The 13,640-nt window shown below is 40.5% G+C and overlaps 1 protein-coding gene across 1 annotated transcript in view; it reads left to right on the top strand.

Annotated features, from left to right (window-relative positions):
- Positions 1-6,944: 6,944 nt before the first annotated feature.
- LOC119907806 (ephrin type-A receptor 7) overlaps positions 6,945-13,640 on the top strand; it is a 155,526-nt gene continuing 148,830 nt past the window's right edge. The window contains exon 1 of the mRNA XM_038725489.1: positions 6,945-7,524. Coding sequence (XP_038581417.1) covers positions 7,446-7,524 — 79 coding nt within the window. The 5' untranslated portion in view covers positions 6,945-7,445. The remainder of the gene's footprint in view (positions 7,525-13,640) is intronic.

A 13,640-nucleotide genomic window follows, 5' to 3' on the forward strand; every position in this document is an offset into this window, starting at 1 on the left:
AGAACCGGCCTGCTGTGGTTGAGAAATGAGGCTGCCGGGCAGATGTCATATCCGGGAATGTGTCGGCGAGCAGTAGATCACACTGTATATTCCTGATTACTTAGTCACGGACCTTATCTGCAAACTGCCACATGGCTACTTGACAGTTGGCTTGGCCCTGCCATTACTGTGTCCTCCTTTCTACCTCAACATCCCCCTCATTCTTTTTCTCTTTTTAAATCTTGAAAAATTTACATTTTACTCAACACTTTTTCTTTCTTGGTGTCCATCCACCCTCCTTTTATTCTGTTCCACTCTCTCTTTCCACCCTCTGGTAACAAAATTAAAAGATGAGTTTCACAGAGGAAAGATAAAAAGTTGGTCAGTAACAACATGTTTCTCATCTTTATCTTGTCTGCCAAAATTTATACTTTTCAGGATAACGTCATACTTAATATAAAGAAGTTGCTTTTCAAAGGTTCTTGTCCTCCTAATTTCAGAAAATTGAAAGCAAGAATTGTGTAAGAATTGGCTGTAGCTGTGCTACCTTGTTATTTCAATTGCCTAAGTGCTCAGCCAAAAATGTCAGGTCAGAAGCAAAAATGCAAACACCCATCTGGAAGCAGTCCTACTTCAAAAGTAACATCACCTCAATTACACACGATTCTTTATTTTTGGCCACAGCATCTGTGAGTAGTGTTATCACGCTAATTGAAGAGTCTAATTACAAAGTGAGATATGTACCATGTGAACAAAGTCCCATCTACTCTTAGAAAATTAATTTCATTTCAAGTCCAGAGAAAAGGACCGCAAGTAAGTTAAGCTGCTTAATCATCAATCACATATTAAAATAAATATTTAAGGGATATGGGATGCTAAAACTTTTAATATGGACTCAGTGAATTTAAGAATACAGCTTCTAAACTGCACTTATCTGAGACTCACTCAAGTACTGTACTTAACTACACATTTGAGGTACTTTTACTGTACTTGAATATATCTACTTTATACTACTACACCACTACATTTTAGAGGGAAATACAGTATTGTACTTTTTTCTTGGAGCGACAATTACTAGTTACTTTTCAGATTAAGACTTTCCACAGGTTTATAAAATACAATCCATTGTTAAAGATTAAACCATTAATTGCTAACCGTTTTGGATTGTTACTTGTTACAACAACAACAACAACAACCCTCTTTCTTAATTAAAACTCTGTTAACCTCTCAGATGGCTTAATTTAAATTGTTGGAGGACCAAAGAGGTAAGACACTCCAATGTTTTACATAAAACTATTAGAGAAAATTAAGTAAGAAAATAAATTCCCTTCCACATCATCATCTAATCAACTCACAACCCCCCACATTTATCTTGTGACCCTTGGAGGATGAAACCACTGGACAAAACGAGCTAACTGTATCTAAAGTATATAATATAATATATGTATATACTTTACTTGCTATGGAGTGTTTATCCATTGTTGTATTGGTTCTTTTACTGAAGTAAATAATCGGCTTTACTTCTCTCACCACTGAGCCACATGATGTGACTCCAATCCTTTCAAATGACCTTGATGACACCACAAACTCTTGTACCCGGAACTAATTGCAATAGCCAATGAGTCCTCCCCAGGGCTGCTTTACCCATTTTTCCCAGGACGGGCCACCAGGACACCAGTGTGACCTACATCTCAAATGAGACTGAAGTAAAGGTTTTTTAAAGTTACTCCACAACTTCCTGGTAAACTCTAAATGTTACAAATTTTGATTCTAGTTTATGAACTATGACCTCTCCTCCCCCTGGTTTCACTTTCACACCGCATGTGATGTCCTTAACAATTGTTTAAAGTCTGATTTATAGTCCAACCACATGTAAATGTTATTATCTCATTGGCATTAATAAAAGAAAAGTATGACTGCAATAAATCCACTAACAAATCACAAACAGCCTATTATAGAAATACTAATGACGGCAATAAAAACAATCTGTCCAGAGATATTGTTTGAGCATATCTGTAATCTAATTTCATTATGAAATGTTGCTGTGATTAACGCCTGGCAGCTAATCGTCTCATAAATGGAATGGCGATTCTCTGCACACCCATCTGAATAAAGCAAAGAGTGACGCCTGCTCCCCTGTGTCCATTTAAAACACTCTGTATCTGTTATTGTCACCACTGCTGTGCGTGTGGACATGATGATGTGTGTGTATTTGTGTGTGTGTGTGTCTCACATCCTCATCTGTGTGTGCAAGTGTACTGTATATGTGTGTAGGCATATATCTCTTTCAAAGACACATTAACACCTTTTCACTTGGCAGCGTTTACAGGGTCCCGTCTTGGGAATAGCTATGGTACAATACATCTGGGACTTGTAGCCAACTGTTATCAAACACCCGCTCTCTCCGCCACCTCCTTCCATCGTCCCATTTACTCTTCTCTCCTCCTTCTTTCCTCCCTTCCTCCCTACCCATGTTCAGCCACAAGCCCTCTTCTATGCATCTCTTAAATCCCAAAGGGTGTCAAATAAATTAGTGTAACATTATGCAGAAGGGAAAGAAAGAGGTGGCCAGCAGTAGTCTCAAACCTGAAACTGCTCAACCTCCTAATTGTGACTTACACAATCTCCACACTAATACCCCTTTCATACCGCATACATACAGCAGGGTATATAATGTATGAAACTGGTCTTTTCCACATGCATTGTACCTGCCTTAGACACAGTAATGTGTGTTATATGCAACAAAGATCTCGAATATTGTAGTTCATATGGTACAAAGGTTAGCTCGTAGGCCACTGTGACTCCAAGGACAGAGGTTTAACCAGCTGACCAGCTGTCCCACTCTATACCAGATGATGGCTGTGGTGTACAATTTTGTACTGAAAGAGCGCGAGGAAGAAGAAATTTGGCTGCGCTATTTCTGTTAGATGTTTCAGTCTGAATGGAGATTTACAAAAATGGCCACGATTTTTTGTAAACTGCAAGTTCAAATTTAGCCATTTAGCCAGCTTAGTCTGGATGTAATCTTAAAGAGTCACACTTGTATTATTGAAAGTGTGCACATGCTTACATACTCGTATTCATGCATGCTTACCACCTCCACCACCATCACCAGTGACTTTGCTCCCTCTTCTCCTCCTACTCGCCTCCTCTTTCTCCAATGTGGATATGAAAATGAGCAGAGAGGGTGGGGCCAACAAACAGCATCAACATGAAATTGTCACATAGCAATACTGAGCTGCATACATGTGTGCTGAAATTGACTACGCCCTTGTATGCTATGAAGTTGTAATTTATATCTTTTTTATTGTCCCTGGTGATTGTGTTCCTGATCAATAATGCAAACACATGCTGCAGATTTAGCCATCGTATGTGGGCATCTGTTGACAGAGGGCAAAAGGGAAAAATACTCTATGTATGCAACAAGAAAGCAATCGAGTAAAACTATTAAAACACAATGAGCCACACTCTTACACCAGGTCACATATTCCTCCATTGCCACAAATGTGGGCATTGCAGTTTTCTTTACTGTTTTATTTGTACTTTCCTGCTGCCAAATTATACTCACTAGCATGTATGAATATGTGGTTGAAAATAGTCCCTGGCAAATGCGCTATTTAGTTCTGTTTGAGTAATGATTGTTAAAAACTACTGTGCCTAACTGTTAAAAAAAAAACAGTAAACAGTAAAATAAAATAACTGTGCCCTTTCTCAAAATGATGTGGACTAATACATAGTTGCTTTTGGTCTTTTCATGGGATTTGTTGACAGTAAGAAAAATATAGAAAAACAACATTGCTATCTTTAACTATAAGAAATTAAATGAGAAAACGCAAATGACAGTGAGTGATTAAAGTTGTAAAAGAAAACAAACTAAAAGTGACAAACCCATTTTAAAATTGTTAGTTTTAATTTAGCAGATGTGGTAGTGGCAGATATGTGATGTGAGAGTGAGAGCATGAAAGAGACTGTTGTGTGTATGTACGTAATGGACTGTGAGGGGAGAGAGTGAGTGAGTGGGGCTGTTGGCCTCTGTCCTTGGTGAGTAATGACCACAGAGGAGGACAGATGATCATGTTCATCAGCTCCTGGAACTGAGGCTACCAGCCCCCCTGCTGGGGAGGATCAGTCAGGCTGATGGCCCATAATCTGTGTGTGAGTGTGTGTGCCTGTGGTTGAGTAGAGAGAGCAGGGCTGGAGAGGGGGCTGGTGGCAACCATGATAATGAGGCTCACTGTTGATTATGGAGCATATAGTGTGTGTACAGCTGGTGTGTGTGTGTGTGTGCGCGCACTGTTGCACACAGAGAGGTTTGAGTGTGTACTGAGTGTGTGAGTGTATTAAAAGTACTTATTACATTTATTACCGAGCTGTTTTACGTCCGGCAGTTGCAGGGCTTGCTTAAGGGGAAAATTATGTGTGCTGACTAGCCTTTTCATTAGCACGTTATTAAAGTTTGAAAAGTAGCTAAAGAGCCGAGGCTGGCGGTACATACAGAAAAGCTTCCAAGTGGAGGCTCAGTATCATTAAGGCCAGGTTATGGTTTTGAGGAAGCTTTAAGCTTTGAACTCTACTCTTTTATCAAAAACTGAAAAATAAATGAAACCTGAACTCTGCTTTCAGGTCTTATTCAGGAAGCTGTAAATGTCAGTGCATAGTAAGTGAAAAAGGATGAATCATTTTATACAATAAATAGACTGATGAATGTACTTTTGAGGGCAGAATTCCACATTATTGGATAACTGCAATTTTTAGAGCCACTTAGCCTGCATTGTTCTTTAAACATTAGCATGAGAAGACATTTCTGAATACAAGTGAATTTAATTTAAGGAACTGGTCGTGTGCTGAACAGTATCTGTGTGTTCTTGATGAGTTTTGCCAAAATGATCCACAATCTGTTTTTTGATATTTTGAAAGAACCATGTGACAATTTTTAAAAATGGATATGTATTGGAGAGAGCTCTTTGAATCTCCTGAAGCCCTCTCCTCTCAGCATTCAGAAAAGACAGAATTGATTCAACGTGTGTTCACATCACTAGCTTTTGCTTTGCAAAAAAATGGTATCTGCTTGTCAATCTGCAATAGACTGTATTGCTTTCCAATCTAAACTGTGGGATTCAGGGCAATGCTTGTGTGTGTACACTTTCTGTGTCTGTGTGGCTATGACAATGATAGATAGTGCAAAGGACTTACGTGTAGTCTATGTGTTACAATGATGCAAACTCTTGAAAAAGCACTTAATTGTTTCAGTTCATCTTGTTTCCTGAAGAAACGCAAACAAACCCTGAAGTAAAGCTTGGTGATATATGCTTCGTGCAGAATACCATGAACATGTCTCCTGACTTTAAATCGCATCAAATCAATAGTCCCCTGGGAAAGGAAATGATTTCCATTTTAGAAATTATCTAAAGTCAATTTGTGGACTATGTTTCAAAAGAAAAGAGTGTAAAATGCTAAACTATATCAATTATGGTGATTAAATTCTGTTGCGTTATTGTTGATGGGGATTTTTGCACAAGTCAATGTTTCTATTTGTTCATGCCAAAAGATTTGGGGACACAGATTTATAGGATTGTGTGTCTTTAATTGTTATATTATCATATGTTATTTTGTTTCAATTTAGAATTTAATTTGTTCTGATATACTGTAATACTGCACATACGATAACAGGGAAAAATACATCCTTAGGATCACTCTTTAAGCCGCTGTTTGTCAAATGTGCATGTAATCATCAGTTTCTTGTCTAATGACTGTGTTTGTTTGTAGAAAATGAGACAATCCTGATTTCAGCCCATTTATCTCAGCTTTTAAAGATGGATCAGGCAGGAAGTGCTTTTTGCGGTTTTATGGTATTTGTATTGCATCATTGTATTTGATATTGTGTTTTCCCATTGAGTTGTGGATGAAGACCCATCTAAGGAAGTGTGTTGCAGACTGTAGTTTCTGCTAAAAATGCTGTAGTATCTGACTTTGGTTGATGATATGTACTTGTCCCTTTTAAAAATGACCAATGAACAACTAAATGTTCTCAGGTCAGTTCCCAAAAGGGGTAGCAAGGTCTGCCGCAGTATCCTTTTGATATGTTCTGTGGGAGAAACCAAAGTAAATAGCTTTAAAGACTGTTTTGTTAAAAAATTCAGTCCAGAAAAATTACAGTTAAAGATGGGGTAAGCAATTTTTAATATTTGTTAAAATTCTGTTTTCATAGCAATCAATAAATCAAAGGCTCCAACACAGAAATGATAAGAATCAGGTATAGGTGCCAGGACTGTATTAAACACAGCCATCATTTTATAAATGAAATGATTGGCTGGCCTACCTGCCTGTCTACATAGGGTACCTGCCTGCATCATAGACAGTATATTACTGGAAGAAGCCACCCCGCTGATTTGAATGGAGAGCAGTGAAGCCAGTTTTGGACCAACAAAATACTACTTCAGGGCCACCTCCTGTTGGCACAAGCGTCTACTGCGCATGATCGCGCAGCATAACCGTGGTTTAATGACGTAGAACAACGGCAGAAACACCGTAATTCTGGTAGCTGCAGAGCTGCGCCAACAAAAAGTTTCATGGCTCAGTGTGTTTGTCTGACTCGGATCGTCACTGATTAATCAGCCCACCTACAAGGCTCACCTGTCAAACACCAACGCAGCCTCAGTGATCACCGAATTTTTTTTTTAGATTGCCGAGATCTTATAATCTAAGCAATACGGTTACATCTCTTTACACGTCATTTTTGGGCCTGGCTTTGGTCGGCTTCACTGTCCGATCTCTGACTTACCCCCTTGGCCTGCATGCACTCTGCACCTGCACACAAAATGTGTTTTGGGGGAGTGGCATTGGAGGGACGGGTCCGATTTTTCTGGTTGGATTCTTTAAAAATCTAGCTGTCTCTTGCTAATTGCTAGAATTTGATGGTAGTGCATGGGGACACCCTTTAGTTACATATAAAACACAGATTATACATCTGTGCAAACCACTGAATTGAAATAATAACACTAAATTGAGGACCACCTGGCAGCCCCAGGACCACATGCTGAGGTATATAAACAAGCTCAGGACTCTGTGAACACAGCATATTATACCGCATTCACAAAGGTCCCCCACAAACTTCCCGCTCCACTTTCTATAAAAGGACAGTCTGTAGAAAAGGAACTACTGCAGGGTTGACTCAGTTGACTATAGTGGAAACACCTGGCGCAGAGATTTCAGGTTGCAGCTCCTTGATAGGTCGACCCTCCCATACCCTCGACTCCAAGTCCCAGTTCATTGCGCTCGCCTGGTGTCAATCTCGTCTGTAAAACCCTCCCCCGAGATATCAAATAGGCTGTGTGGCTCCATGGATCCTGCACTATTTGCCCAGACGGCATCTGCTCCATTCAAACACTGAGTGCGTCTCTGCTGCGGTGCGTTGCGCGCAGGTTGGAGAGAGATGACAAGAGCCCCGCGGAACTGGCCAGACAAACATGGATCCCCGTAAAACACTGATTTCGGTGCTTTGGATATTATTGCTGAAGCTAGAAGAAGACTGCCACGCCGAAGAAGGTATGTGAAAACGTGTGTTTTATTTGTTTTTGTTTTTTTGGCTCGGCTGTACCAAACCGGTCGCCGCAGCAGGCAGTGTTGAACGACAGATGTCCGCGACGGAGATAGTTTGGCATTTGCACTTGTTCTGTGATGGGAAGCAGGTGCATGATTTCCTATTAGTGATAGGGGCATCACTAATAGTTGAATTAAACACTATTTAAATAGCTCAAACCACACACGTGAAGGAGAAAATCTTTCGCCGGAGATGCGTCTCAAAAAGCTACTATGAAAGATTTACGCCTTTCAGCTCAGTGAACTCAAAGCGCCAACATGCGAAAAAATAAGGTTTATTTAGATTTTTTTTTCTCACTCAGTTTCAATTACAAAATAGCTTATCAAAAACCTATACAATTTATTTGTAGCATTCACTTCAGCATTGCAGATTAGAACTACCTGTCTGATGTCGACAACTTGTTTATTGATTTTGTTCTAAAAACTAAAAGTGAGTGCAATAATTGCATTTCTGTTTTCATATCGTAGAGCCACTATATGCTTCCATATCCAGTTTCTGATTTATTCAGAAAGGAAAAGTCATTTTCGTTCAGGCAGGAAATAAATCCCCGGTCTGTTGTCATAAAGATTTGGATTGTGTGGTGGGCTTTTGTCACGGAATCTTTGTGCAACTGGTTTCTTTGTCTTTTCATACCCTAACAGTCACTGATGCTGTGGCACGGACGACAGGATGCGTTAGGCTGATGCCTTATTCCTTATCCCACTGCATTCAACTCAGTTTTTCAGCACAGTTCTTGTCTAATAAGAATTCCTTACACGAGTTTGAAACAGCAGGGAAGCCTTTTTCTCCTTTGATTTCTTTGTCTTTCCATCAGCATTAAACCAAGAATTGTTATCAAAACCGTAATGCGGGGGAACAATGTACAGAAAGAGTGTTTTATCAAGATTAAATGCCGATGTTGGCTCGGGATTTGGATTGTTGGCTTGTTTAATTGCCCCTGTGCATCTGCACTGAAGTGTGTCGGAGAGGGAGCTTGGAGGGTACGCTGTGGTCCAACAATTTACCAGCAGCTGATTGCCACAGATAAACACTTTCTGCACTCACAAGTTAGCCAAGATATTGTAAACCTATGTTACTTCAGCTCAAACTAAGGCACAGGGCTGATTGAATGTGTGTGTGTTTCTGACTGAATGGCTCAGGTGAAAACAGGAAAGTGATCCTAATCAGTTAGGAAATTGTGAAGTGGAAAAGAACATAATGGCTTCAGACCCCAGGCTCTCTCTGAAAGGGGCTTTATTGACAATGTATAACTGAGTGGATATTGGATACATTCAGGCATGTGCATAAAAACACCGTCATCATCAGCCGAACACATGTAGCTATACATATGTTTGGCTGATGTTGTGTGTGTACTCTAGACTCTAGAAAAATACATTTGGCAGACATCACTGACCCATATTAATGCACTATAGTGGCACAGATGGATCAAATGCAAACACTCACTTGACACGTACATGTTGCGCTTGCATGCAAGTTTATTCATGAAACACACACTTGTGCACACGTGCATGGTATGACATTTTATGAGACTTAAGGGCCCTTTAGTGTACGCACATGCAGATACACTCGCACATATAAACACTGGCAGGCACATATTTGTGCTCTTTCATTTACACATGCACACGCCTTCCTCTCGAGCATTGGATGCAGCACATGCGGACTCATTGCCAGATTGATTTGGTTCCCTGGAATGCTGGGTAGCCAGATTTGGATGCTAGCTTTTGTTTAATTGATGTTGTGACAGCGATTAATTGCTGTGAAAGCAATGTGCTCCTGAAGGCTGGTATTGGCAGAAATTCTTCTCGCTGTTCATAAGGATTTGGGAGATAGGAAAAACACTAGAGAGAATTTTTTCCTTCTTTAAAATTATATAATATTATTATATTAAATGAGGCACTTTGCCTACCTGTTTAATTCATTCTGTTTGTGTGAAACTCTTTAACTACTATATTACAGTATTCATGTGGCTCTGTGATCACTATTCAAAAATTTTCTCTTTTGAAGACTGTTCTCATTTTAATCCTTTAGTAGCTTTACTTCTGTTTTATATGTCCCTTTGTGTTTGTCATTGCTCTTATTTCATTTCTTCTCTTGTGCCAACAGCGTTTTGCTATGTTGCATCTTTGCAAGACTACATTCCTATGTTGCAGTTCTTCCATCCTTCCTTTGTCCTCTGCTCTTCTTTTTGCCCCATCTTCCTGATTTCCTTTGTTCTTCCCACTGTCCTCCCATATGTCCTCCTTTTTTTTCTTCCTCTCCTCTACTTCCTCCTGTTCTCCCTCTGCTCCTCTCCTGTGCATGCCTCCCGCACCATGAGCTGACTTAGCAAACACTAATTCGACCGGGACGCTCCGTCAGGCAGGCAGGCAGAGCCGGGTGTCCACTATCCCATACCAACACCTCACACACAGTCAATCTAGCCACTCCCCCTCCCTTCAGGCCGCTTTTCTCATTCCTCACGCCTCAACGCTAACACACCTTGGCATCTCATCGGGATCTCATTTACTTCCCCTCTCCTCCCTCTCTTGCTCCCTCCCTCCCTCTGCATCCATCCATTCTGCAGAAAGCTGAGAGAGTGCAAGGGCACAAGTTCAGTACCGAACAATAGAGGCAGAGTGATAGAGAGGAGCGGAGTGATTCAGAGCGAGAGAGTCTCAGCGTAACCTCTGGGATCATCCTGTTTGTGCGGCTGTAGCTTTGTTTGATGCCTTGTCGTGTCAGAATGGCCGTGGTGACTTGACTGCAAGAATGTTCTTGGCAGGCATTGAGCCTATTGTTTACCTGTAGACGCTATAGTGCTTCAGAAACCCCCCACGTCATGTTTAATTTCAAATTCACAACTGACATTTTCTCCCATGATGCGTTGTGATTCTGGGATAGTTTGGAATAAAGCCACTATCTGGAAAAATATCAGCCCATAACTAAATAATATTGAAAACGCTGACAATGCGACTGGTTCTCCATGTCTTCAGGTTAGACCTCCCACAGTAGGGGATTTCTTGAAGCCCAATCCTTCCACTGTAAAATAAATGTACTTTCTATCAGCATCTGTCTTATCTTAAAGGTTAGAATTGCTGTAAAGGACTCATAAAGCCTTTCTGAAAGGGTTTCTTTGAAGGGGTTCCATTGTACAAGCTACAACTGTCTGATTCTGTAGCGCATAATTTATGTCCGCGGCCAATGTTGAGTGTCACTGCAGGAGTTCTTTATGTAGCAAATCAAAAAAGTCTTAGGTTGGTGATAGAGTATGCAAACTTTTACGGTGGAAAATGCCGCTTTAATTCCGTTTCAGTGTACCCAGTGTGTGTGTGTGTGTGTGTGTGTGTGTACAGAGTGGATGTGTGTTTTGTGTGACAGCTCGGCATATGACTGATCTCAGAACTTACCAGGAACACTTGACTTTTTAGTTTTCTCCCCTTTTTCTCTGTTGCTTTTAATGAAGTGGAGTCATAAGGTCTTAAATGAGGTCATAAGCAAAAAAAATTTCGTTCAAGCTGAAGCATCTTCAGCTCGCTTGGTCGCATCTTCACCTCACTTTGCATTGCCCAGGGGGATTTTGCTTCCGCATGCATCTTTTCGTTGACTTTATATGCAAGCCTCCACCTCTAAAATCAATGTTTGGTCTGAATGTTCAGAGCTACAAGTAATATTGGATCCCCCCCCCCCCTTACCATAATCTTTCCGTAAGCATAACCAGCCATTCTGGTTGTCCAACCACACTCAATAACCACATAACCACAGTCTTTCTAAGTTAACAGAGTAGCTTTAGTCACCTAACCAAAATCATACCAAATAAACAGTTAGATTCCATGTTCAGATATGTCAGGGATTGTTTCGGTTTATGGTGAGGCAGAGGCAATCTGTAGATTAAAATAAAAGGTTTAATTTATCTGGCCTACTGCTTACTTAACTGTTGTTGTTTCTATAACTCCAGTGACATGCCATTATTTTAAAAACCTGCTATATCTTGATGCAAAGCATTGGTATTTCTGTTTACTGCTTACATGAACACAACATAATTAAAATAGCTATTCATTATTAAACTTCACTCATATGTTATATGATTACTGAAATTATATAATTAGTACTTAGAAGCAATCTGATTGACTAATATTGGGTTTACTAGCAATTGCCAGACTGGCAGAGGAGTAGCACTCCACCCTCCCAGGCATCAATTGGGACTAATTGTCTGTGATTTATGCAGGCTTATTTCTGCTCTGCTTCCACTGCCGGGCCCAGTGCACTGGTCCATCTTTTACTGGCAAAGACAGCTTTGGACCTGTGCGTGTTGGATCAGATGACTGTGACCTCTGTGAGCATGAAAGGTCAGAGTGATTTGTGAAGATGGCAGGCGTGGCGCCGCGACATTCTCTTGTCGAGGCCTCAGGGACACTGTCATTTTCAAGAGCGACGGGAGGAAGGGTAGAGTCACAGGTGCTGCGAAACGAATGGAGGGAAGGGGAGAAAGAGGAGTCTCAACCAAAAACTTGATGCATTACAAGTAGAAAAGGGGGGAGAGGTGTGTCAGGTCGAGGGTGGAGAAATAATCGAGGCTGAGTTGGAGAGAAGGCGAGGAACAGTGGATGAGGGAATGACGGACAGAAAATTGGAGGCGAGAAAAGGCAAATGGGAGAGAGCAGGTGATGAGGGAATTGTAACCTGCCACCACTGCTTTGTTACACAGCTTTTGTATGTTACATGTAATCGAACAGACCAAGGGTTTCTATAACATGCCGATGCAGCAGCTTTGCCAGATCCTTATTTACCTCCCACTCCACTGGAACACATTGACTGTGACTGATAGATGAATTCTGTGTGTAAGTGAGAGTATGCATGTCTATTGGATCCCAATATAGTCAGCTGATTTCTTTTGTTCATGGTAAGGACATTACTACAGCATCAGGGCTATTCTGCTGGATCGGCAAGAATGAGCCATTGGAAAGTGTGTGTGTGGGGTGGAGGGAGGGAGAAAGACCAGTCTTTGTGTGTGTGTGTGTGTGTGTGCGCGCGCACATATGGGAGGGAAGATGGGGGTTTAGCAGGTGTTTCACTATATTCGACAGTGAGGAAGGGGCTCTGTGCAGCTGCCTATGATAGATGAAGGAACTGCGGACGGACTGCACATTTGGACACTCATTTTATTGATGAACCTTTGCTGAAACATCATCTTCAGCTGCTGTCTGTGTGTTCGTGAATGCGACAGCCTCTGCGTATATGTGTTCCTCATGTGTTTGAGCACATTTGCTAAAGTTGAGATGTTTCCATCTAAAAGTTTCTGGACCCCTTTATTCTTTTGTTTTTACAATGTGCAGCTTTGGGAAGAGTTTAATCAGTGCAAACAAACATTCTGTTTAGGTCATTTCAATGCGTCTTGACCATCTTGTTGTTATGCTGAAATGTTATTGTATGTGTGGGTGGTAATTAAATTATTCACTATTATTCATTACATCAACAAAAGTAAATCAGAATGGAAAATGAAGACGAGAATATAGGCTCAAATCAGTAATGGCTTGCAATGGCATTTTTGTTTAAAATCATTCGTCAAGCAAAAATGTCAAGCATTCACTGGTTCCAGAGTCTGACATATGGTGATTTGCTGAATATCTTTCGGTTTTGGACTGTTTAGAGACATCACCTTGGGCTCAGAGAAACGTGATGTGATATTGATGATATTGTATAGATTAATTGATGAAATATAATTGTTTGTCTCAGCATTAAGTAAAATATAAAATAACATTTTGATTTAGTTTTGGTACAATGAAAAATGACCTAAAATGTGAATTGAGTTTACTAATCAATCAGTCAATAAAATTAGGGCTGCAGTTCATTGTCATTAATTAATTTCAATTATTTTCTCGATTAGTCTTCTGGTCTAATAAATAATAAACAATGCCCATCACTGGGCCTGTCAATGGCCAATACCCATCATTTCTCTAAACACTAGGTAATGCTTGTTTTGTTCAGCAGTGTAAATCCCAAAGATGTTGAGTTTACTATCATAGAAGACAAAGAAAAGCAGCAAATCCTTACATTTTGAACCAGAACATTTTGCATTTTTTCT

This window comes from Micropterus salmoides, unplaced genomic scaffold (assembly GCF_014851395.1).
Source record: "Micropterus salmoides isolate LMB-PRFRI ecotype aquatic unplaced genomic scaffold, ASM1485139v1 Ms_hic_scaffold_17, whole genome shotgun sequence".
Lineage (NCBI taxonomy): Eukaryota > Metazoa > Chordata > Actinopteri > Centrarchiformes > Centrarchidae > Micropterus > Micropterus salmoides.